This window comes from Anolis sagrei, chromosome 6 (assembly GCF_037176765.1).
Source record: "Anolis sagrei isolate rAnoSag1 chromosome 6, rAnoSag1.mat, whole genome shotgun sequence".
Taxonomy (NCBI): Eukaryota; Metazoa; Chordata; class Lepidosauria; order Squamata; family Dactyloidae; genus Anolis; species Anolis sagrei.
In genome coordinates this window covers 34,908,014-34,934,353 of record NC_090026.1, presented here as the reverse complement: position 1 = coordinate 34,934,353, position 26,340 = coordinate 34,908,014, and the positions used below count along the sequence as shown (strand labels likewise).

At 40.6% G+C, this 26,340-nt stretch overlaps 1 protein-coding gene across 1 annotated transcript; it reads right to left on the bottom strand.

Moving 5' to 3' along the window:
* Nucleotides 1-7,618: 7,618 nt before the first annotated feature.
* MRPL45 (mitochondrial ribosomal protein L45) lies at nt 7,619-21,347 on the bottom strand. The gene is made up of 8 exons (XM_060780911.2): nt 21,255-21,347; nt 16,863-17,064; nt 15,777-15,894; nt 13,618-13,716; nt 10,985-11,033; nt 9,678-9,827; nt 8,765-8,938; nt 7,619-8,072 (listed from the first exon to the last, which is right to left on the bottom strand). The coding sequence occupies exons 1-8, from the start codon at nt 21,309-21,311 to the stop codon at nt 7,992-7,994; spliced, it is 930 nt and encodes a 309-aa protein (XP_060636894.2). The 5' UTR covers nt 21,312-21,347; the 3' UTR covers nt 7,619-7,991.
* Nucleotides 21,348-26,340: the final 4,993 nt, after the last annotated feature.

The window sequence follows — 26,340 nt, the reverse complement described above, 5'->3', positions numbered from 1 at the left end:
GTTGTGTACCAGCATGCCTCGGGAACAACTGTGCTCAGTTTCCGCTCTGTAGCTAACCTGTACGGTTCTGTTCTGTGCTTTAAAAATGTTTAAGACTATCGACTCACCCTCCGCATGTGAGGTTCGCTCAGTGATACGGTTTTTGTCAGCAAGGAACCTGCCTGCTGCAGAAATTCATCGACAGATTTGTGAAGTGTACGGTGATACTGTTAAGAGTGAAAGCAAAGTGCGTCAGTGGGTACCACAATTCAAAGATTTGTATTATTGTTATTGTGAAGCGCCTGTTCTCACGAATCCTCGCTTCAACTAAAGCCACCAAATCGTCTCTAGTCAAAGAAGGGCGACCGGAGCGGTCCTAATCATGGACGTTGTCACGGCCATCTTTGAATTGTCATACCCACTTACGCACTTGGCTTTCACTCATAACAGTATCACCGTACACTTCACAAATCTGTCGATGAATTTCTGCAGCAGGCAGGTTCCTTGCTGACAAAAACCATATCACTGAGCGAACATCACATGCGGAGGGCGAGTTGATAGTCTTAAACATTTTTAAAGCACGGGACAGAACCGTACAGGTTAGCTACAGAGCTGAAACTGCGCACAGTTGTTCCCAAGGCATGCCGGTATACGACGCACGCACTCGTTGCGGTATAAGCCCGAACTACTAGTGTCTACAACAAAACGGACCTTACTTAAAAAATACCCCTTGTACAACCCCAAAGTGGCTTTAAGGAATTCAGGATGGAATCAGATCAAAAGAAAACAATGGGTTAATTTACAAGGGAATTTCCATAATCTAATAGCTTTTGCTGGCTTTTATGGAACCTCAAATGGAAGTTTAAATACGTTGTGAAAAAAATGTCAAAATGTTCAGTGGTGATTAACAAGGACTAGGCACTTCAAAATCTTACTTATTAGTTCAATTTACAGTACTACTTCTGTAATCTCTATGGGAGCGATGAATATTATTGAATCTAATCCAACTAGTCCACCCAAACTACTTGCCTGCGCTTGTCCTGGTTTCAGGTTGGCTCTGGAACTACAAAAAGTGAATGTTTGAACTGTCTCAAAGATGTTTGAATGTTACTTTCAGTTCCTAGTGTTCCCACAAACCATTGTTTTCTCAACTCTGAAGACATCTCTACAAATCTTTCCAGGAAAGTGTTAAATTTTATTTTATTCTATAATATTTTTTGTTATTACAGTACTTGTGAATTTCTGAGGAAATGCTTTGCATGTTGATGTGTCTGTCATGGATCCCCTGTGTTGGGGGTTAAGTGACAGGTTTTGACGCCCAGGTGCTAGTCATGATAGTCTCCCAAAGCCATGCTTCTAAGGGAGCCCAGAAATGCAGATGGTTATGTGGAGAGAATTACAGCAGTTCATGTCCACCAGAAGCTTGTCTTTTGTTGAGCTTATTATTTGCAGTTCAAGTGCTGTTTGAATTACAAGAGTGGTCTGTAATAAAATATTCTTGCTAGTGAAATTCACCTGAACCACCAACTACTGTGAATAAAGGCTGAAACTTAACTCTAAAAGAACAGGTAAGCTGGAGAGGATGGGCTGACAAATGGTTTTCATTCATGCTAATCGAAAAGTCTCAGCACATCACCCCTGTGTGGCACAATTTGCCTACTCACTGGGAACATGTAGGACATTTTTAATTAAAGCAATCGAAGTAACAATCAAATTGCAATGGTCACAGGCGACTCTCAGGCATCACCTTCCTCTCTCCATATCTAATCAGTACTATTGTCTTACATATTTGACCAGCAAAAGCTCTTCAGAGATTCAGACAAGAGTCTTTCCCAGGCCAACCTGGAAATGGAAAGGATTAAACCTCAGACCTTCTGCATGCAAAGCAGGTGCCTAGCACAGACAAAGAGTGAACACTAGAAGCACATTGCTTTTTGGATTACAGCTTTCAGAAGCCTATGTTGGTTAAGGCTTCTAAAACTTGTAATCTCACAAATGTAATTTTTCCAAGCTCTGATGAGAACGCACTCGGCATTTCCCTGCAACTACAAATTGCAGAGGAACATCTCTGTATGCATGCATCCAAATGTATTTTGAACGATGGGTGCTTGCTATCAGGAAACTGATGGGATGGGGGATAAATCAGCCCACATGCTACCAGTATAGTTTGCTCTCTTTATATTATGCTCCAGGCTCCAATATATTTATTTTGTTCCATTCAAATCAGTAGAGACTAGGAAACTTGATCCTGCTCCCAGTTGCATAAACAAACTTGAGGATTCTTTTTTTTTTGGGGGGGGGGGGGATATTCGAAGCATAGTAGAAAGAAACCAATCTATAGACCTATTCCTTGACAACACCTCGCAACTGAAAACTAGAACATGTGGCGAAGCAAAATCAGAGTGTGGTCAAGATGCAAATAAGTTATTAATTAGGAAGAATGCACACACTATTAAGAAAAGCCGTGACAGTATGTTTTTTGGGGTTGTAGGTTTTTTGGGCTGTATGGCCATGTTCAAGAAGCATTCTCTCCTGATGTTTCACCTGCATCTATGGCAGGCATCCTACAACCCGAAAAACCTACAACAACCCAATGATTCCAGCCATGAAAGCCTTCAACAGTATGTTTTCTCCTGATTCAGCCTCCTTTACTTCTGGGATGAGTGCAGACTACATTTGTAGTTTGAACTTGGTATGTAACAACTGAAGTAAGTTGAGAACAAAGGGGAAACCAGAACATTTTAAAAGCAGCAGAAAAAGTGGGATGGCAGAGGGTTAATCAGGACTATCCCTGGCAAACTCAAAGGCTCTTTCCACACAGTTGAATAAAATCTCACATTATCTGCTTTGAATTGGAATATATGGCAGCGTGGACTTATATAACCCAGTTCAAAGCAGATTTTGTGGGATTTTCTGCCTTGATATCCTGGGATATAGGGCTGTGTGGAAGGGCCCAATGATAGCTGAAGGAAATTCTCTGATCTGAATTCAATTGGGGCAAATCAATTTAATAAATATTTAAGTGCAGTTTTATGTAAATAATATCAATTCAATAGATCTTGCCTAGTTGGGACTACCAATAGTGTCAAAGTCTGTTATTTAACTCTTGCCTTCCCCGAGATCACTAAATTGCCTTAGGAAAGCCATTGCCTTTCAGCTTCCATTTTCCTATTGGCAATGTGGGCGGAAAAGACTTTGCTTGCTGAATTATTACATGGATTGTTTTATTAGATAATTCATATCAAGCATTTTGAATGCCTGAAAGTGCTATGCAAATGTTTATGACCACCAATATCATAATTACTAAGCGCCCAACATGACTCAGAAGAATCAATATTGCTCATCCTGACTTTGGCAGGTGAGTGCCCATATCATCTTGCTCAATCATCTTCATGTCATCCATTAGTCTTAGATGCCTTGAGATAGCATCTCCCTCCTGACTGGCTATTACTCTGTATAGATTAAAAATAATAGGGTTGCATCTGAGATCCTCTCTTGGAAATTTCCTGAATACTATGCAGCCTGTATCTTAAATAAAACCCTCCCAAGCATCCTCTTCAAATCTGGTGAAAGTTTATTTTCACCAGGTGCCTAACAGAGATTGTGATAATGATGATTAGCATGGCTGAACTTTGAAAACTGGGTTTTATTTGAGGTGCAAATTATTGGATAAGTAACAGCCATTCATATGTAACAGTTGTCATTATTTCAATTTCTCTTCTAACAGAGCCATCCTGAAATGACTCCCTCTTGCCTTTCTGGTTGCCATCAGCCACAGGCAATCTTGCTTACCACAGACTATGTATTGAACTTGCTTTCTCTTCATAGTAGTTCTTACATCCCATGGCCAAAACCTTCTCTGTACAGAACGTTCTGATATCACACCAGTGCCATCAATGATAGGAACAGCTTAGATGAAACAGCAGTTTCTACACTATGGTAGGCTCAACACTTAGGAAACATTGTGTTTCTCCTGGTATTTTGGCACATGATTAATATCATGGCATAGACAATCCATGAGAGTCATGGGTGGAAAAAGTCCTGCCTATTACAACAGCTGTCACATAAAGAACTTAAAACCAGCTCTAACAAATGGTGCAATGGTTGCACTCATACTTTGCAAGTAAAAGGTCCAAAATTCGTCCTGAACTCCTGGAGAGCTGACACTTGTCAATATGAAGCCTGTATCAAAGACTAAAGGGGAGAACTGTGCGGCTGTTCAGACACTGCTGAACCATAACTCTCAATAGCCCAGATTTACCATAGCCATGGATGAGAAATGCTAAGAGTTCCAGTTTAGCAATATCTAAGCAACTTGAAGGCACTCAACAGAAACTGCATGATTACCATCCCTGACCAAATATATTCCAACAGTGAGGCACAGATGAAAACACCCTCTGACATATGCTTGGGCAGGTATACAGATATATACTGCTCCTTGAAGCATCATCAGTCCACCATGGAATAAGAATTGTGGTATATTGGCCTTCTAGAGAGTTTAGATATTGTAGAGTTGCTCACTTAGGGTTAGTTTTTTCCCTGAGACATATCCAAGGACATCAGATGACCAGTGCTAAACCAAGGGAGACTCAAGTGTCTGTTTAGTACTTTGATTCAAGAGTTAATGTCGAGGATGTACCTACACTGAAGAATTAATGAACCTTGACTTGAAATGCCATGGCTCAATGCTATGACGTCATGAGAGTGCCTCACCACCCTACAACTCCCAAAATTCCATACTATTCATCTATTTATTTATTTCGGGTATTTATACCCCCTTTTTCAACCCTCTGGGGGGGGGACGGGGACGGACTCAGGGCAGCTTCCAGACAGCACATATTTGATGCCTACAAATAAACACAATAAAATATACATCAAAATCAAGAATTATGAATAATTAAAACATTAATATAATAAAATCTACTAAAAAGAGAAAGTCAGTCTGGTGGCTGTTGTCTCGCCGAGTTCTGTACTTGGCGACTCCGTTAAGCTTGTCCATAATCTGTTTCCATAGCAATTATCTTCATTGTCATCGTCAAGTCTGCAAAGATTACCCGAAGGCCTGGTTCCACATCCACATTTTTAACTTCCTTCTAAAGGAGAGGGGGGATGAAGATGACCTAATTTCCCTGGGGAGTGAATTCCACACGCGGGGGGGGGGCACCACCGAGAAGGCCCTGTCCCTCATCCCCTCCAACCGTGTTTATGACAGGGGCGGGGCAATGAATGATGGCAATTAAAGTGATGTCAAACAGCATTACCTCTACAGTGTAGCTGTCCCCTAGGTGCATGTGTGCTCTAGTTTGTGTATTTTCTAAAACCACAGCAAGAAAGAAGTGGTATAAACATTGTAATATCAGATTTGAATTACGGTACATCTTCATAACTCCCACCCTGCTTTTAAACAAGAATGGGCATCCAGTGCTGAATTGAATTGAGAAGCTTGCGGAGGTGCAAACTAATGATGGGCATTCGATAAAAGGGTGGGATCAAATGTACCAGCAGATTTAATCTGAAATGGTACTGTCAGTAACGAAGCCTTAATAAAGTGTGTGTGTGTGTGTGTGTGTTGCAAAGCTACCAAATAGTGAAGGGGACACAGACATCTGAAAGAACCCATCCACCTTGCTCCCAGAGTTGGGCTTTCCTGCCTCTGCCATGCACAAGATGGATCTATTTTGATATAAGGTGGCTTTCTATGTTCTGGATGCATAAATCTGCTCCCTAACCTAAGACACTGCAATACCAGTGAAAACACACTTTTCAGGTGAATAAAGCAAATCACCAACTATTCTTAGATAATATCCTTCATGTTCCTGAATGATCCCCTAATCTAAAAGGCATATTCAAGCTCCCATAGTAGGATAAAGCCCACAAACCACCTAATGAAGAACAGAGGTTTCAGAGATTAGTGAGTGTACACATAAAAAAATAAGACAAATCAACAGGTTCCTCAACACTTCGGAATGAGAACATTAAGAGTATTTTCTCTCTCATAAAATATTCCATTGGGTATCTGTAATCTCCTTTGCTCCCATACACTCTACAAAGAGAAGCTGAGCGCAGGGGAAAATCTTCTACTTTATAATAAAGCTTGGGTCCAAATATTTGCATTCTGGCGCCTACCTCCTCCTGTGACCTATCTATTGCACCTTTAGGAAGTACTGCTAATGTAGTGAAGTCAGCTGTTTGTCTCAGTGCTGAATATAAAACGAGGTCAGTTTAATCTGTAATAAATGTAAATACATAAATAAAAGACTTATCTATATATTGACAGAATGAGTGCAGCGGATTATTTGATTGTATAGCAGGGATGGGGTTTTGTTTTGCAAGGATCGATCCGATACCACCTTACAAACATTCACTTACAACCTTCAAACTAAATCAATGCACTTAGCCCAATTCTAAATATGTTTACTTGGATGTCCAAGACAAATTGACATTACCGTGTAAATATACTTAAGATGCTGTTTGCCCTTTACTCAATTTCACACCAGAAATTTCAAAGTAAGTCGAAATAAAAACAGTCTAAACCAGAGCTTTCCAAACTATGTGTCATGACACAATGTGTCAGCTGCAGTGTGTATCACATGAACCTATGGGAAACCTCTGAATCTATGTGAAATAAGCAACAAATCATTTATGTTTAGAGGTATAAATAAAAGTTTTCCATGACATATGTTGAGCCCCCCATACATTTAATCATGACAACGTATGTATATAGAATTGGTTTAACCTTCAGTTTGCTTGTAAAACCGAATTACGGTGTTGTGAATTGCTATATGTTTAAAAAATGTGTCACCAATATAAAAAGTTTGGAAAGTTCTGGCCTAGACTATTACCAATACCCTTTCTAACCCTGCCTTTTTCTGGTGCAAGAGCTATAATTACTATGTGTTTTGGTACAGGTTTGTTTCACAAACTTTATGAGACAAATGCAACTTAAGAAGTGGTTTCTGGTACCATGATATATCTGTTCAATATTCAAAATTCTCAACTACCATAAAACTAACAAACTAATTTGGCTAACATGGAGAACCAATCTAGAAACTACCCAAAAGGAATTTCTGCTTACAATAGTGGGGTGGGACTGAGCAGTCGCTGGTGATGCGTCATTTTTCACCTGACAGAAAATTACGACATCTTCGACATCAGAGGTTCTGATCAAGTGGGTCCTCAGATGTTGGCCTTCGACTTCCTGAAATCCTAACAGCTGGTAAACTGGCTGGGATTTCTAGGAGTTGTAGGTCAAAACACCTGGGGACCACTGCTCTACATGGAAGGATTTCATAACAAGAAGATTTTGGGATCTCAGGCAGCTATTCCACTTGTAAGCCAAATGCCCAGGAAGGCCTTATGTGTTAAAAAGGCATGAGCAACTGTGATCCTCCAGATATTTATGTACTACAGTTTCCATCAGTCTGAGCCAACATAGGTGAGAGATTGTGGGAGATGCAGTATGTCAATTTCATTTTCACTATCAGACTCAACCTTATGGAATGGGGAAAAAAATGATATCTCTGAACATGTGCAGAAATCTCATTACCATTAAAGAACCCCAATCAGCAACTACAACCTCACTGGTATTAGGAACAGAATAATCTATATATATATATATATATGAATCTCACAAACAGCCTTGAGGAATAAGACTTTTATTCTTCTCTTTTAATCATGCTTTTGAATGTTGTAGAATACCTTTTTAACCAGCAGCTACTGAGCTTAAAAGGAAAACCTCCTAAGCTTAGAAGATACAGCACAGACGATACAGCTCATTGGTGGTCTGTAGTCTGTTGAATGGCCCACATAAGTTCAAGCAGTTGTAGCTATTTTTAAGTCCTCATGAACAAACTTGAATGCGGAAAAACCCATGAGTATATAAAAAAAACTGCAACAAAGTCTTGGAAGCAGAAAGACTTCTTAGGCTGGCAGCTTTCAATTCAACAGCAGCTCTCATACCCAGAATATCAAAATTTGTCCCTTGTAGCCCACTCTTGGCATTGTTTCTAACATTATGTCTGTGGGGCTGATGCACTGATGATTTCTTCATATTCTTGTGATGGGTCTAGTTTCGGTCCTGGGATCATAACAGTCTGTAAAGTAATGGTGGAAAAAATAACAAGAAAACAAAAAAAATAGTTGATTATATCATTTCCATTCTGATGCTTGGTAAATGCTTAATATGAATTAATTTAATTTTAATTTTACTGGAATTGCATCTGTTTTATGGCACTGAATAATTATCTATATGTATGCCGCTTTGAGTCCCCTTCGGGGTAGAGAAAGGCAGGGTATAAATAAGGTAAATACTTAAATAAAATAAACAAATGTTCATTAGGTTTCATGGGAGGACAGTATTGCTTCCTCCCAAACCTGGTTCTGCTAAGTTTTTCTTCTCCTTGAGGTGTAAGGAAAAAAGAACAGATGCTTTACCCTCCCATTCCAAAAAGATACTCAGGATGAGAGAAGAAAAACAGTGAGTTAAAAAAGAGAAAGAAGTGTTGAAACATAGTAGCTGATGCTGCATTCAGCAGGGCTTTTCTCCCTTCCACAAAATCCTTGTCAGTAATGGCAAGTGGCATCCCGTACAATATTGTACCTGATCAATATTTAACAGCAGTCATTCCATTTATAAAGCAGAAAACAGGTATGCATGGTCATTATGGACCACCACAAGGGTCCAAGCTAAACTTGCACCTCTATAGCCCAATTCCTGAAGCAAAAAGCATTTTCTCCTTCTCAACTTAACCCATCTCAACACTACAGCACAGGCCTATGCCAGTACCTTGATGATGTGATCTTTAGGAGGAGCCCAAACTGGAACAATCTTGCCATGTAGCCTCCACTGGCCATATCGGTTGACCAGATGCCTCTCAAAAACAAGATATTCCAGAACATCCTTTGGTATATTCTCCCCACCATACATCAGTCTCCCAAACTGGTCATAGACGGCAAGAGTCTGTCAAGAAAAATGAAAAAAGCAAATTTTATGGTGTTACACTGAAGTAGGTAGAACATAATAATAATAATAATAATAATAATAATAATAGTAGTAGTAGTAATAATAATAATAATAATAATAATAATAACAACAACAACAACTTTATTTGTAGACCGCCCTCTCTCCCCAGAGGGACTCAGGGCGGTTTACATACATATAAGAAGGCAAACAGTTAATGCCATAATTAAATCACACAGTATCTAAAAATGAGAAATCATATTAACAGACTTATTATAATAAATTTCAGATTAACATAGTAAGCAATAAATTATTAAAAATACATCATAGTTATATCAATAAAAACATTACATAAAGCGTATACTCTGAACTATCAAAATGACAAAACTGCAGAAAGCGCCAAGCATTAGCTGTAATTCAAAGTACACCATAGCAGTTATAAAATGCAGTTGTGTTAGTCCTCCTCCTCTCCGTACACTAAGGTACACAGGTGTGTTTTGAGGAGTTTTCTGAAAGAGGGTAGGGGCCATTTTTATTTCTTTAGGGAGGGAATTCCAGGGGCCCCTCTCTTGGTCCCACCAACCATGATTGTGACAGGGGTGGGACCGAGAGCAGGGCCTCCCCACTGACCAAAGTGCGCGAGATGGTCTATATAGGGAGATGCAGTTGGAATAATAGCCTGGACCTGAACTGTTTAGAACACATCCTATCAAGGGTGAGGCGGCATTGTGACACATACCTGCCGGCTGTGCATTCGTACTGTGACTTGTCCGTACAGGTTGTCTTTGCTCACCATAGTGGGGCATCGCACATGAACCACCCGAGGGGGCTCCAGGGACTCCAAAAAACTCCACCGGATAGTCTTGTATCTGTTTCCTCGTACCATATCCTAATAATGGGACAACAATGTTTTGCATTGAAGACGACTCAGTGATTTTACCCCTCTGGCACTAACTATATCCCCGTGAAATCCTCTTATTTCAGACCCCAAAGCAAAGAGTTACCAGCATAGCTCAGGACAGGGTGTGAGGAAATAGAAGAAAGCAATATAGTGATGTGTGTGTGGAATGTGGGATACAAATGTTTCAAGGAATTTGATACTATAAAAAATAACTGATATAAGAATCAACTTAACCAACAGCCCATTGCAGAAGCCATGGAGTGTTAAGATCAACTGATGAGATCTTCCAACATCAGATGAAACTGCAGATTGGTTAATTTGAACTAGGGGTAGTTTCTCATCAGCAAAGCTTGTAAATGTACTTACAGCATGTTTTGCTCCTCATTACCTGGATAACGTGCATTGGCAGCTGGCATTATATACCCTGCTCTTCCTTGCACTTTTCCCTTGACGTTTACATTTTCTATCAAGTGTTTCAACTTTAAATACTATAAAATGTAAGTAACATGAAGCAAAGCATCTTCCGGTTTGGGAACAGGATTTCTACAATGCATATGAATTCTGGGCACAGGAGAAGGTTTCTATCCATTTCCACACATGCTACACATCCATGTAAGACATTCCTGTAAGACACCAGGAAAAGTCTCTTCCACACATGTATAAGACCAAGGCTGTCTCTGAAGCCCACATGGGAAAGTCCACTACTTTCCATGATGCAAAGGAAACTTCAGTGGGAAAATTGAAGTCTGTATCAACCCAGCTCTTTGTCCCTCATGCCCTGGCTAGATGAACAAAAGATGTGACAAACTCAATAGGCCTGTGTAGCAATTGAACTAAGGTGTGAAGGGCACTTGGAAGAGAGGCGATGCATCCCACCATCCGGTGCCCAACCCACTATAACCTGAAATGGCATTGCAGATAAGAGTTTATGAATATTCCAAGCATATTGTTGACTATTGTAGTGTTGTAAACCGCGTTGAGTCGCCAATGTAGGCTGAGAAACAGCGGTATACAAGCGCAGTAATAAATAAATAAATAAATAAAAATGTGAGGAAATGCTAGGAACATCAACATTTATTTCCACAATCTGGGGGAACTTCCAACTTTCTAGCAACATATTTTCTGGTCTCATCATAGATATTTACCGGGTAACAGTATTCAGTCACTAAAGAGTGCAGCTTCTGTTTGTTAAAGCTGAAAAAGATTGAAATAATAATAATTTAATAATATGGCTATGAATACTAATTCTATCAATATATTGTTCATTGCTGAAAGAAATGGCATTCTATTAGTTGCTGGGGGAAAAAACCATCAAAACAAAACCAAAATTACATTGGCACACTGACAAACCACTATAAACAATAGTAATCTTCTTCTTCTTCTTCTTCTTCTTCTTCTTCTTCTTCTTATTATTATTATTATTATTACTTCATTTGTACCCCGCTAGCATCTCCCGAAGGACTCGATGTGGCTTACATAGGCCAAGGCCTCAAAACACAACACAACAATACAACACCTAAAGCAAATTAAAAACAGTTAAAGCAAAATTAACAACAAGCAATAAACAATACATCAAGACACTATAAAACTGGGCCAGGCCAAAGTAGTGAGTACAAGATTAAAAGTGCTGATGTGGCAGGAGGTATGTAGGATTATAGGGTAAGTGCAGTGTGTGGTGTGCAACAATCTTAGTTATACTAAAGTGCTTCTGGGACTTGGTATTGGAGATTCCTAATCTGGGAAGGCACATCGGAACAGCCAGGTCTTCAAGTTCTTTCTAAAGACTGCCAATGTAGGGCCTGTCTAAGATCTTTTGGGAGGGAGTTCCAGAGTCGGGGGGCCACCACAGAAAAGGCCCTGTCTCGAGTCCCCACCAAGCGCGCTTGCGACGCAGGTGGAATCATGATCAGGGCCTCTCCGGATGAACGCAGTGAATGTGTGGGTTCATAGACGGAGATGCGGTCACGCAGGTAGGATGGTCCAAAACCGTTTAGGGCTTTGAAGGTAAGCACCTGCACCTTAAATTGGGCTCGGAAAATAAACTTAAGAAACTACATTATGCCTCCCATTTTTAAATAACATGAAAATGCATATTTGGGATCATATTGTTTCTTCTCTGCTTTTTGAAGTGAAATAACCAGAACCAGTATTTGTGTGAATTAGTCTGAACAACAGTGGGTCTCTCGAGAGGAATTTAGTTAACTACGTAGTCTGGCACAACAAATTCACATGCAACATAAAGCTTGAGGCATTCCTTTTTTTTTACACACCACAAAACTGATGGTCTACAACAGTCATCCTCGAACTGTGGCCCTCCCTAGAAAAACCTTAAAACCTGGCTCTTCCGCTGCGCCTTTGATGAGTAGGTATATAATCCCACATGACTGCTCTGCCTCAAAGTTCTGTCATTGGAGTATACGTCCCCCCATGGGAAAGCTTGTTTCCACAACTCCTGCTAAAATGAGCCCTTCTCCGTAAATTACCTGTTTCCCTCATTTATCTCGCCCGACTTTTTAATTAGTTTTAATCAGTTTGTCCTTTTAATTACTACATGTTGCCCGCCCATTATTATTGTGCCTGTGCATATTCTTTATTTTTCATATTGCTATGTATTCATGTGTTTTATGTAACTATGATGTTATTATTTGTTGTTCGCGTTTTCAGTTTGTGTTTTTTGTTTTTCTTTATTGTAATTGTCATTTGGGCTTGGCCTCATGTAAGCCGCTCAGAGTCCCCATTGGGGAGATGGAGGCGGGGTAACAAATAAAGATTATTATTATTATTATCATCATCATCATCATCATCATCATCATTATTGGGCCTTTAGCTTCCAGAATTCCTGACAACTGAACAAGCTAGTTAGACCTTCTGGGAGTTGGAGAGCCAAACAGCTGGAGGACCGCAGTTTGAGGATGCCTGGTCTATAATGATGCCTGAGAAGTTACCAACGGTCCAGACTGATTTGTAGACATTAAAAATGGATGGTTGTCAAATGCTGCCTTAGTGGTTGCCAATAACTCCTCCACAAGGTTGTCCCCATGTGTTAGAACAGGGATGGAGAATGTATGGCCCTCCAGATGTTTTTCAATTGCACTTCCCATCAGCCCTAGCCAGTATAACTAGTAGTCGTGAAGGTGAACACTGTAGTCCTACAACATCTGGGGAGATACAAATTCTTTAGTCCAGACTGAGACATCACAACAGAGGAAACACTTTGCCTGTCTGGTCTCCCCTCCTGGTTGCATCAAAAACAGGAAAGGAATTCATACTGTTCCTGGGTACTTTGTGAACACCAGGGTATGGGGAAGAGTGATTCTATGTATCTATTACTGAATTATCTGCAAAGATGGAACTGAAAAATAAAAGCACACAGTCACCCCAGCTAACAGAATTTTGGACCCCTAATCTTTCTTATCTCTTTCAATAAATAAAAGGCCTGCTAACTACAGTGTAGTCGTGAGCTGGTATTTAACTTATGTATAGTTATAAAGCACTAGAAAATGTCCTTAAATGGAACAAGCACATGGATCAGTGCCAGGCTTTATGACCATAACAAGGCTAATGTGTGAAAGTGTCACATCTTAAGATCTTGAGTATAATTAAGACTTCAGTACTATATTTTATATCAGTCTAAAGTACTCCAATGAAACATAACCCGCTTACTTTAGACCCCCAGCCCCTTAGATTTAATAAGGCGGTTTGCTGCTACATAACAGGCATGTGAATCAGCAGGGGGAGCAACAGTAAAAACCCACTAAAATATTCTGTAGGAACTTACTTTGTGAAATTATTGTGAGCTTCAATAAATATATCCTGGGCTTTTTCTGCAAAGGTTTTGGTGCTGAAATCAGGATCATAATCTTTAATCTTTCGGATTCTGCCAAGGTAAAAAACAAGAAAAATCTGAGGGGGTGGAAACAGTAAGGATACAAAAGAGCAAGGGAAATGGCACACAGCAATGTAGAAATGTCCACTATTTTTCTTGAGACACTGAACTGAACATTATGCATACAACATGATAGATACTTTAATATTTAGTACACTTTGTCCTGATACATGTGTTAAAAAGTGCCCAGAAAACAAGATCCTCTTTCTTGTCTTATTTTTCTTAGAACTGTGACAACCTAGCACTAGAGTCCTGCCTCCAAGACCTCAAGTAGGCCTATTTCCACCAATAACTGTCTGTCTACTAAAAGTACAATAAACCAAAAGGAGCCCCCGGTGGCACAGTGGGTTAAACCCCTGTGCCGGCAGGACTGAAGACCGACAGGTTCGAATCCGGGGAGAGGCGGATGAGCTCCCTCTATCAGCTCCGGCTCCTCATGCGGGGACATGAGAGAAGCCTCCCACAAGGATGATAAAACATCAAATCATCCGGGCGTCCCCTGGGCAACATCCTTGCAAATGGCCAATTCTCTCACAACAGGAGTGACTTGCAGTTTCTCAGGTCACTCCTGACACGACCAAAAAAAACAAAAAAAACAAAAACAACAACAAAAAAAACCCAAAACTGCTGTACTATCCTAAAAATGAACTGTATTTATTTATTTATTTATTTATTTATGCAATTTCTATCCCGCCTTTCTCAAACCCGAAGGTGACTCAAGGCAGCTTACAACCGGCAGCTATTCGATGCTGTAACAATATACAATGTATAATTTAAAACAAATTTATAAAAACAAACAATAAAACCATTTTAAACATATAAAACCAATGCTTTCCCAGTTCATCTCAGTTGTTCAAAAACATCATCTAAGCCATTCCACAATTCAGTTCCACAGGGATCCATTTTAATCTATTGCACTACATTTCCAAAGGCTTGGTCAGAGCCAGGCTTTTACATTCCTTCGGAAAGTCAGGAGGAAGGGGGCTGATCTAATATCCCTAGGAGGGAATTCCACAGCCGAGGGGCCACCACTGAGAAGGCCCTGTCTCTCGTCCCCACTAGGCGAGCCTGTGAAGGTAACAAAATTGCAGCCAAAATGAAGGGCTAAAATTATTTGCTTCTGACTCCTCCAAATTGTTGACAAGACATAATGATCATCTCTAGAAGTTTAGATTCTCCAAAATAAAATGGCCTATCAAGGACTGAATCTCCATGTTCAGCAATAGCTTACCACAGTTTAACAGGAGCTGAGGACAGTTTCAGTGTTGGAAGAAATGGAGCTTTCTTAGTAAAAGCTTTTCTCCTCTCCAACTCATAGCAAATCTATGGTTCTTCAAGGTATTCGGGCACTTGTACATTTGTACGAGCCAATCAATACATTTAGAAAAAGTATACTGTAACTCTAGGGCTGTACCACTTTAGAACATAGGTAAGGGAAAGGTCATTATTTCAGAGTACACTCTATGGATGACAAAAAGATTAAAACTCCCTTGTTTATGGAAGAATAATATGCATACAGAATCACACTTCTCCCTTAGTATTCATATTCTTTAGACATTCATATCAGAACATATTCCAATCCACCAGCAGTGACAGTCTCAAGGGGTAGAGTACCAGAAAAGACAGACAATGGGCATTTCTGGAAGAATACACACTACAATCCATGGGACCAGTATCCAAAGTTTCATTTATCCATGTCTGACAAAATATGTCTTATTTTCTTGTTCCTCCAGCATGACTCTATATGGCATTCTTGAGAAAGAAGTCCTTTGTTTTAATAGGGTTCACCATTAGCCATTATTTCACTTAACTAAACAAAATCCAGTAACGTATTCCCCTACAGAGACAGGGTTTGTACTATATATTGATTATAACTATGCTAAGATTTTGGGAACTGAGAAGTCCTTATGATCGGCATACATGCTAAAAAGCTACTGTCCGGTGGAGCCCAGTGGCACAAACAACAGATGCCAGAAGGGAAAAACACAGTGTCATGGAATAGCCAGATGGACCATGGACTGAACGGCTTCCACAAAGAGAGTGGTACTTACGCCAGCTGTGAAGTTGCCGTCTGCTTGACCTGCTCTGCCCTTTGCTTGAGCCCTTCTTTTGACAAAGATGAGATACGCGCATCCCCTTCTGGAGGAACATAAGACTCAAAGATGCCAGCTGTGCAACCAAAACAGAAAGCAATCAGATATGGCAAAAGGTTATTGTACAACTAAAAATACAAACAAAACCTCAAAGTGAGATTAATTTCAAAAACTCTTGAACAATAATAAACACATCATTTCTCATTTATCTACTGAGCCGTGTTTCACAGTGCCTGCACTGAAACCTAAAATCTAAATTAAATAGATTAAGGAAGGAGAATGGGAGCTCAAATTAATAGTTAAGTCAGTGATGTTGCAGGGAATGAGGAGAGTAGTTTAGCAATGCTTTGATAAGAAATGTGACAATAAAATACTTCAGTTAACTAGGATGTATGAAGTTCAGGTTCAAGCTGCAGATTAACTGCATGGCCCTCACAAGCATCCTTGTGAGGGCCATGAATGTTTGAAAATAAACATTTTAATTATAATTTACAGTGTCTTGTCCCTCTGCTAGCCAGAGCTCTCACCTCATTCTTAATTTTTAGTTGCCCCATGTATTATTATGTGCTCAAATAACCTGAGCTCACCATTAAGGGGAATCGTGATAGTTTTCAGGCATTGATGTCAACAATTGGATGTTACAATCATAAAATATTGTGAAAAGTAACAAATGAGCAAAAATCCACTTTGGAAATTTTGTAAATATGGAACGGCACTATAAAATAAGTTAAGAAGTTACACAGTTAATGTTGTGAAAGAAAAAAAGTTTCTATGCAGGCTACACTGTAGATGGCAAACTAACTCTTACTCAGGGAAAAGTCATACTTGTCTGCAAAACCTATAATTATCGTTGATAATTTAAAATTATCCGATAAAAGAATGACAATTCTATACTAAGGACAATTCAACAGTATCAGAGCAGCATGTAATAATACTGAGTCAATGTCCACTTTGTGTCTGCTGTCAAGAATCGTGTGTCTGTACTCCATGTAGTCAAACCCATCTTACCTCTTTCTACTCAGATAAATGATCACAACCACCTACCTGTGCAGGCAACATTTATAGGTCGCATCACTGGTTCATTTGGGATCACCACCCCAGCAGCCCGGGCATGCTTCCTCTGGTCTTCTGGTGAGGAATACTTTGCATTGACTGAAGGGGGAATGAAATGCCGTCTTTTTGTTCTCACTGGGATCACAAGAGAAGATGGAGTCAAGCGAGCAGGATTCAACAAGCACTCGGTGCCCTGTGGAGTAATAAGACCAGCAGTCTAGTAAAACAATTAGAACTCAGCCAAATTTTAGGCGGTGAATGATTTAAGTGCTTCGCAAGCCGAGAGGTTTTCACTGCAACCAAATACACATAGCAAACAAGTAAGCTCTACTATTATGTATGTATTCAATACATGTCAATGTTTAAAGATGCACACAAATGCACCAGTAAAATAGCTCTACCTATTTACAAGTACTGGCAGTCCCCAAGCTTTGTTCTTTCAGGAGTGAGGGGTAGATTACTCTCACTTCCTGTTGTCTCACCCCCGTTCTTAACTATGAGACGTTGTTAAGTTGGATATTTATGACTCAGGGGCTTCCTGTAGTTACGTGGCTTCATTCCTGGTTCTTCTCAAGGCAGTTAAGTTCGTTTTGCCTTCTGTAGTCAAGATCAATGCATACTACCACTTTCCAAGAAAAAGGGGAATGTTGCCAAAAAACACTGGCTATCCGAAACACAGTCAAGAGTGTAAGTAATATGCATTCACACACAGAAGTGTACACTTTGCTTTCACAAGGGAAATCTATGGGGCATGCAGATAACAACCTTATTCCAGAAAACTTCACACACATAAGTATTAGCATTTTCTCTAGAGCAAGAAAGACACACATGCAAGTATATACAACCTTTCACCAAACTATCCAAAACCTCATCCCAAAGCAATGCTTCCAGAAACACACACTAAGATCAGACACACACATTTTAATTAGAAAGTTAATGTTCCTTTTACAAATGTCAAAGAAATATCCATCTTAGTCTGTTTTATTACAAAAAAGGGGGAAAGGGGTGCTGCTAAAATCTTTCACTTTCCATTTATGTTTATGATTTTACCAACAGAAGAGGAAGAAATTGGCAACATCATCTGAGTATTCCTCACTGAAGAAAACCCTATGAATTTCATGGGATTGCACGGCACATCTACACTGTAGAATCAATGCAGTTTGACAGCGCTTTAACTGCCATACTAAATGTTGCGGAATCCTAAGATCTGATGTGAGGCACAAGTCCTCTTTGGCAGAGAAGGTAAAAGACCTTGTATAACTACAACTCCCAGGATTCCACTACATTGAGCTGTTGCAGTTAAATGTTGTGTCAAACTGTATTAATTCTACAGTGCAAATGCACTCACTCTTGAAGCACACATTTGTAACATTTGTACACTCTTTAAGATACACCCCTTTTCCATTCAAAATAAACTTCGCAATGCACTCACACACAAATATTATGTCACTTGAAGAAGGTAAACCACTTAAACAAAACTCTCAAGCATGCAGTAACAAATTCAAAGACAAAATAGTTTAAATAAAAATAAAACCACCTGTTAGCAGAATGTAACATTAAGTTTGACTTTCTTTGTTTTCAATTACTGCATTTTAACATTAATATCAATTCAATAAAGAGTTTATGTTATCATTCATTTCATTAGATAATCCCTCGTTGTCCGAGTAGGATAGCCTTCCAAGATCTGATGGTGAGTCCATAAGTGACTGTGGAGCCCTATTCTTGATCTGCATCCTCTCCTGCAGTGAGGGCATTGGTTTCTAGGTGGAAGGCGGTCCCGGTTGGGGTTGGCTTGATGCGCCTTTCTCTTGGCACGTTTCTCTTTCACCCTCCATTCGTGCCTCTTCAAATTCTACAGCACTGCTGGTCACAGCTGACCTCCAGCTGGAGTGCTCAAGGGCCGGGGCTTCCCAGTTCTCAGTGTCTATGCCAGAGTTTTTAAGTGTCTATGTCAGCTATGCCAGAGTTGAGCCCATCTTTAAATCTATTTTCTTGCACATCAACATTCTGTTTTCTGTTCTTGAATTCGGAGTAGAGCAACTGCTTTGGGAGACAGTGGTCAGGCATCCGGACAACGTGGCCGGTCCAGCGGAGTTGATGGCGGAGGACCATCGCTTCAATGCTAGTGGTCTTTGCTTCTTCCAGTATGCTGACATTTGTCTACTTGTCTTCCCAAGAGATTTGCAGGATAGAGTTTATGTTATGGCATAGTATATGTTATAGAAGTATTAGCTGAGGCTATTATTCATAGTTAACTCTCAAGCAACCAGAAACTGCATTGATCCGGTATCTACCAATCCCCATGGCTGCTGGTTCACTGAGGGCCCTTCCACACAGGCATATAACCCAGAATATCAAGACAGATCATCCACAATATCTGCTTTGAACTGGATTATCTGGGTCCACACTGCCATATAATCCAGTTCAATGTAGATTTTACACATCTGTGTAGAAGGAGTCTGAGAGTACCTACGGTAAATAGGCATGTTATAAAGGCCCACTCATAGAATCATAGAGTTGGAAGAGACCTCATGGGCCATCCAGTCCAACCCCCTGCCAAGAAGCAGGAAAATTGTATTCAAAGCACCCCCAATAATAATAATAATAATAATTTATTTGTACCCCGCTACGATCTCCCCAAGGCACTCGGTGTGGTTTACATGAGGCCAAGCCCACAGCACATCAATAAACAAAGGCAACAACAAATAATCAATACAAACAGTTAAAATAAAACTCAAAAAGAAAAATACACAATAAGCAATAAACAATAACAATAACATACAGCACTTAAAAATCTATGGCCGGGCCAAAAGTAATAATTAAAATTTAAAATGCTGGGCATGAACAAACTGGGCATGAATAAACTAGGATAGGGTTGGGTTGTTGTAGGTTTATTCGGGTTATATGGCCATAGTCTAGAGGCATTCTCTCCTGACGTTTCGCCTGCATCTATGGCAAGCATTCTCAGAGGTAGTGAGGACCTCACTACCTCTGAGGATGCTTGCCATAGATGCAGGCGAAACATCAGAAGAGAATGCCTCTAGACCATGGCCATATAGCCCGAATAAACCTACAACAACCCAGTGATTCCAGCCATGAAAGCCTTCGACAATACATAGGATAGGGTTTTCAAAGAAAGAGGAGGGCGTGCAGACAATTCTAATCAACATTAAAGTGCATTTGAGGACATATTGCTAAGAGTTTTCCTTATTCTGGCCATCCAGCCTCGTTTAAAAGTTTTCAAAGAAGGAGCCTCCACCACACTCCGGGGCAGAGAGTTCCATTGCTAAACGGCTCTCACAGTCAGGAAGTTCTTCCTAATGTTCAGATGGAATTTCCTTTCTTGTAGTTTGAAGCCATTGTTCCGCGTCCTAGTCTCCAGGGTAGCAGAAAACAAGCTTGCTTCCTCCTCCCTATGATTTCCCCTAACATATTTATACATGGCCCTCATCATGTCTCCTCTCAGCCTTCTCTTCTTCTCTCTTCTCTACTACCCCTCTATTCCGCTTTGGTAAGACCACACCTGGAATATTGTGTCCAATTCTGGCACCACAATTCAAGAGAGATATTGACAAGCTGGAATGTGTCCAGAGGAGAGCAACTAAAATGATCAAGGGTCTGGAGAACAAGCCCTATGAGGAGCGGCTTAAGGAGCTGGGCATGTTTAGCCTAAAGAAGAGAGGATGAGAGGAGATATGATAGCCATGTATAAATATGTGAGAGGAAGCCACAGGGAGGAGGGAGCAAGCTTGTTTTCTGCTTCCCTGGAGAATAGGACAAGGAACAATGGCTTCAGACTACAAGAAAGGAGATTCCATCTGAACATGAGGAAGAACTTCCTGACTGTGAGAGCCGTTCAGCAGTGGAACTCTCTGCCCTGGAGTGTGGTGGAGGCTCCTTCTTTGGAAATTTTTAAATTTTTAAATTTCCAAAGAAGGCTGGATGGCCATCTGTCAGGGGTGATTTGAATGCAATATTCCTGTTTCTTGGCAGAATGGGGTTGGGCTGGATGGCCCATGAAGTCTCTTTCAACTCTTTGATTCTATGATTCAGGCTAGCTCTTTAAGCCGCTCCTCATAGGGCTTATTCCCCAGAACCTTGATCATTTTAGTCGCCCTTCTCTGGACACACTCCAGCTTGTCAACATCTCTCTGTTCAATTGTGGTCCCTCATAACTCACCCTTCAGATCTCTAGCTTTTCCCCATGTAGTTTCCTCTCCTTTTCGCAGACTCCTTTAAGACGAGCCTTTGGTTATAGAAGGGAGAACGAGCCTTTCTTTCCAATTATAAGCACGAAATGGACACGGAAACATTCACTGGCAATAGCAGAGCAAATAGACTTCTCCTCTCCTTGCCTTCAGATTCAGTCTCAGTCCCATTTACCTGCAAATAAGCGCGCATTGAGAGCTTCCTCACCACAGCCTGCATCGAGGCCGCCATCTTGGGGAAACGCAAAGCATGATGGGGAAGAGGGCGGGGCCTCCAGTGAGGCCTTGGAAACAGAGACTCACTCTGGGCAGAAACAGAGGAAAGGAGGTTGTCCTACATGCTTGGGCCTACTTGGGCCCTCCAGGAGTTTTGGACTACAACTCCCACAATTCCTTACAGCCTCAGGCCCCTTCCTTTTCCCCCTCAGCCGCTTAAGCGGCTGAGGGGGGAAAGGAAAGGGCCTGAGGCTGTGAGGAATTGTGGGAGTTGTAGTCCAAAACACCTGAAGGGCCCAAATTGGTCCAGACCTGCTGTACAAGGTTTGAATGAAAAGTAATGCCTCCACCTTCGTTACTTGGGTTTGGGTGGGAATATTTTAATAAATCAAACGCAGAAATAATCCTTAGAATGTGCTCTTTAACTACCACTATTCACTTTTCCATATAATCACTAGACAATTGGATACATTTCCACCAACAAGTTTTCTGAAGCCCTGATGGAAGAAGTCAACACTTGTTCCCGCAACCAGCGTCTCACGGTTCTCTCATCCTGGGTACCCATTGTGCACAGATCTTCTGATAGCCAAGCCAAGCCATAATGGAAGCCCTCACGGAAGAAGTCAACACTGTTTCCGCGACCAGCGTCTCACGGTTCTCTCGTCCTGGGTACCCATCGTGCACAGATCTTCCGATAGCCAAGCAAAGCAATAATGTGACCCACATGTTCTTGTGAAATGCCGATTATGCTTGAAATTTCTCTCTGAGTGATACGACGATCGTCCTGAATCAATCTGTCAAACCTTTTGCTTGTGAAACTCGGTGGTTGCTGTCACAGGACGTCCAACTCTTTGTTTGTTGGACATTTTTAAACTTACTCGCCCAACGACGCACAGTACTCACATCAACACAATCCCCATAAACAGCTTGCATTCTCTGATGAATCTCCTTCTGCTGTCAAGAATTCAATGACTGCACATTGCTTAAGTCGCATTGACCAACTGTCTGCGCAGGGTTCCATATTTTGCACTTTAATAACACAACTGTTCAATGCTAAGGCTTCCCACCAAAATGGAACTGTAGAGGAGAGTCTACTGAACAAGCCAGTGCCTGCCGCTGAAAGGGTCTTTGAGTGAAATTTGCAAATGCTAAGCAAGGGGCTTTGAATGAATGAATGACCACATCTGGAATATTGTGTCCAATTCTGGGCACCACAATTCAAGAGAGATATTGACAAGCTGGAATGTGTCCAGAGGAAAGCGACTAAAATGATAAAAGGTCTGGAGAACAAGCCCTATGAGGAGCGGCTTAAGGAGCTGGGCATGTTTAGCCTGAAGAAGAGAAGGCTGAGAGGGGATATGATAGCCATGTATAAATATGTGAGAGGAAGCCACAGGGAGGAGGGAGCAAGCTTGTTTTCTGCTTCCCTGGAGACTAGGACGCGGAACAATGGCTTCAAACTACAAGAGAGGAGATTCCATCTGAACATGAGGAAGAACTTCCTGACTGTGAGAGCTGTTCAGCAGTGGAACTCTCTGCCCCAGAGTGTGGTGGAGGCTCCTTCTTTGGAAGCTTTTAAACAGAGGCTGGATGGCCATCTGTCGGGGGGTGATTTGAATGCAATATTCCTGCTTCTTGGCAGGGGGTTGGACTGGATGGCCCATGAGGTCTCTTCCAACTCTTTGATTCTATGATTCTATGAATATACCCTTTCTCTTTAGAAAAGGAGCAACACGGAAGAAAATGTTTTAAAAGCAAGAGGCATCATGTAGAGGTCATATAAAGTTCAAGCTTAAATAGGAAGTTGAGTTGTGGTTAAGCCAAAGGTTGTGGTTAAGTGCAAAGTCTCCAGGTACAAGAAGGGACTTTCCATCAAGAGGTTGATGGAGCAGGAAGAATAAAGGTCAAAATATTTTCCATGATGAAAATATTGTTGTTTACTTGAGGGTATATAACAGTGTACAAAAGCCAAAGGATGCGCGGCAGTCTTTGAAAACATAAATAGAAGTGCCTCTGTCCGTCTCATGTTGATCAGCTTGATTAAATGGTGTCTTACATGAACCAATTGGACTCTGTGGATTTCTTCAAAAAGGGACCCCGCACCCTAAACCCATGATCCCTTACACCGCATACCAATATTGCCATCTGTTGAGTTATGAAGTTGGAGGCATTACTTTTCATTCAACCCTTGTAGAATGAGTGCAGGTTGACACCACTTTACCTGCCCTTGCTCAGGATTGTGGAATCCTTGAACTTGTAGTTTCACATGGTCTTGAGCCTTTTCTGGCAAAGAGTCCTAGGCCTCCCCAAACAACGAATCCCAGGATCCTATAGCATTGAGTCCCTGCATTTTATTTATTTATCCTGTCAGAAGCGAATTGAGAATACAGTTATAACATAAAAAAAACAAAGTTAAAAACTTGGCCTTATACCAAATGTCCTTTGGCCAGGAGCTGGCCATTTGGAGTGCCTCAAGCGCCACTGTAAGAAGACTCTCCATCGTGCATGTGCCAGGGCTCAGGCTGCATTGTAGTAAGTGGTCTGTGGTTTGCTCTTCTCCACACTCGCATGTCGTGGACTTCACTTTGTATCCCATTTTCTTAAGATTGGCTCTGCATCTCGTGATGTCAATGTGCAATCTGTTCAGCGCCTTCCAGGTTGCCCAGTCTTCTGTGAGCCCAGGAGGGAGTTTCTCACCCGGTATCAGCCACTGATTTAGGTTCCAGGTTTTAGCCTGCCACTTTTGGACTCTCGCTTGCTGAGGTGTTCCTGTGAGTATCTCTGTGGATCTTAGGACGCTATTTCTTGATTGAAGACTTTGGCGTGGTGGCTGATATCCAAACAGAGGATGGGCCAGAGATGTCAATGCCTTGGTCCTTTCATTGCTGGCTGCTACTTCCTAGTGGCTGTCAGGTGATGCGATACTGGCTAAACAGTATAATTTTTCCAGCAGTGTAGGGCATAGACACAAAATAAGAGTTTAAAATTCATGCTTAAAACCAGCTTCATAATGATGAAGCATTTTTTCCCAGAGCCCTGATTCAACACTCAAACCTCCATACTTCAATGGTTTCATCCCAAGCTATACATCATGCATAACGTTAAACACTTTTTACCTTTAATCATTTTTCCACATTAAAAACTCATGTATTTTAATCAATTTCTTGTAGGTTTGGTGTTCCACTACCTGACAAGTTTCACTGTATCTCTTTTCACTTATATATGTCATTCCTGCAACAGGGAAGGAGAAACAAAACTGTGCTATAAATTAGGTAGATTGTAACCCTTTAGATGTGTTTGGACTGCAACTCACAGCAGCCCTATCAAGTATGATCATTGCTGAGGAATGATGGCCGTTGTGGCTCACCAACATCGAAACCGCCACACTTCCCCACACACCCATGGCTTCAGATTGATCCCAAAAAAAGGCACATGGGCAACCCAAGCCATATAAGCTTCTATAAAACAATCAGATACCATAAAATTTGAGGACATTACACACAAAAGCATCATAAATTTTCACTGGATAGGTGCTGTATTGACTACCCTATAATCCTTCATAGTCACATGGGTACAATCTGGAATTGTGAGAAAATAAAAGGGTGAGTTTGAAAAACTCGTGAACATGCCATCTTTTCCTTTTTTTAAAAAAAACTATAAGAACTGGCCTTTTGTGTGGATGAACTATCCCCTGCTTTGTAGACCTGGCCAAGATAATTAGTGTTATTTCCCAAGCTATCTGATGCCGGGAACTAACTATTATAATTTTCCAGTGTCCTAGGATGATGCAATATTTGTACTCTGGAAACTCACTAAGGATGGTAACCAATGGCTTAGAGACCAACACTGTTCCCTAGACCATAATATCAATAGCACCGGCATGCAATAAACACAACTGATAATGCTGGTTTTTTAAATTATTTATTCAAATAGACATTCATTTGCAAATGTTTGTTATGTACCGTGCAATACTTTCCATCTATTAGTGTTCCATAATCATTTTTCAGACAATATGTTTCCTTTAAGGGGGCACAGTCTACTATATAGATAATACATATAAAAGTATCATAGACTCTTGTTTAACATCCGCTTCCTCCTTGTTTACAGTCTTATAGGATCATCTATATACATTTTTAGTTTAATTTTACATTGAAGTGTTGAATCATTCATTAACAAAGTTATCTAATAGTTCTCTTAATAATACAGTTATTTTATCCATTATCAGCATATCTGTAATATATTTTCCCCATTCTTCTAAAGGAGGTATCTCTGGGGTTTTCCAATAGCTGGCATATACTATTCGAGCAGCCACTGTTGTGTAAAACAATTTTTTTTCAAAAAAAATTCTAATGTTTTGTTGGGCGTATTCAAAAAGTACATTTGCGGTGTCATTTTAAAATGTCTGTTTAATATTTTTTCGAGATATACATGGATCTATTTCCAGTAATTGTTTACTTTGCTGTGTGGTGGAATGTGCCTTTTTCTTTCCCACGTTTCCAACATTTGGAATTACACACCTTAGCTAGTCTCTCTCTCTCTCTCTCTCTCTCTCACTCGAGAGAGGTACCATCGCTGTTTTAAAAAGCCTTCAAAATGACACATTTGTTAATTTGATCAGAAATATAAATGGCATTCTGCACATGATCAGAAGCGGCATTCAGTCATCTTGCAAGTACAGAAAATGTCAGCACTTTTTAAAAAATCACTTTAAAAAAGCACAAGATGGGTTGGTTTCAATTAAGTCTTGCTGTAGGAGGATTAGCAGAGCAGGCAGGTTAAAATGTACATGGCTTGCACACATTAAATGTGTTTGTTCAAATGTTATAATCTTCAAAAGCTTCTCCTTGACCACCTTACTTATCATCAGCCTATGTAGATGCATGTTGCTGGGTTATGTCTTAAGTGCTTCACTAGAGGGTGCAACCATATCGGTATGTGAGGATTCTTGTCTTTTGAAGATCTGAAGTTTTAAACAAGATCTCAGGAGCACAACCAGCAGAAATTAGGAAGCACTTTGTGAAACTGGAGATTATTCTAAATAGATG

Coding starts and splice junctions, on each gene's coding strand:
- MRPL45 (XM_060780911.2), bottom strand. CDS start 21,311: ATGGCGGCCTCGATGCAGGCTGTGGTGAGGAAGCTCTCAATGCGCGCT. Junction 15,895..16,862: donor TATAAATGTTGCCTGCACAG/GTAGGTGGTTGT, acceptor TTGGTTGCACAG/CTGGCATCTTTGAGTCTTAT. Junction 13,717..15,776: donor ACGGCAACTTCACAGCTGGC/GTAAGTACCACT, acceptor TTACCTTGGCAG/AATCCGAAAGATTAAAGATT.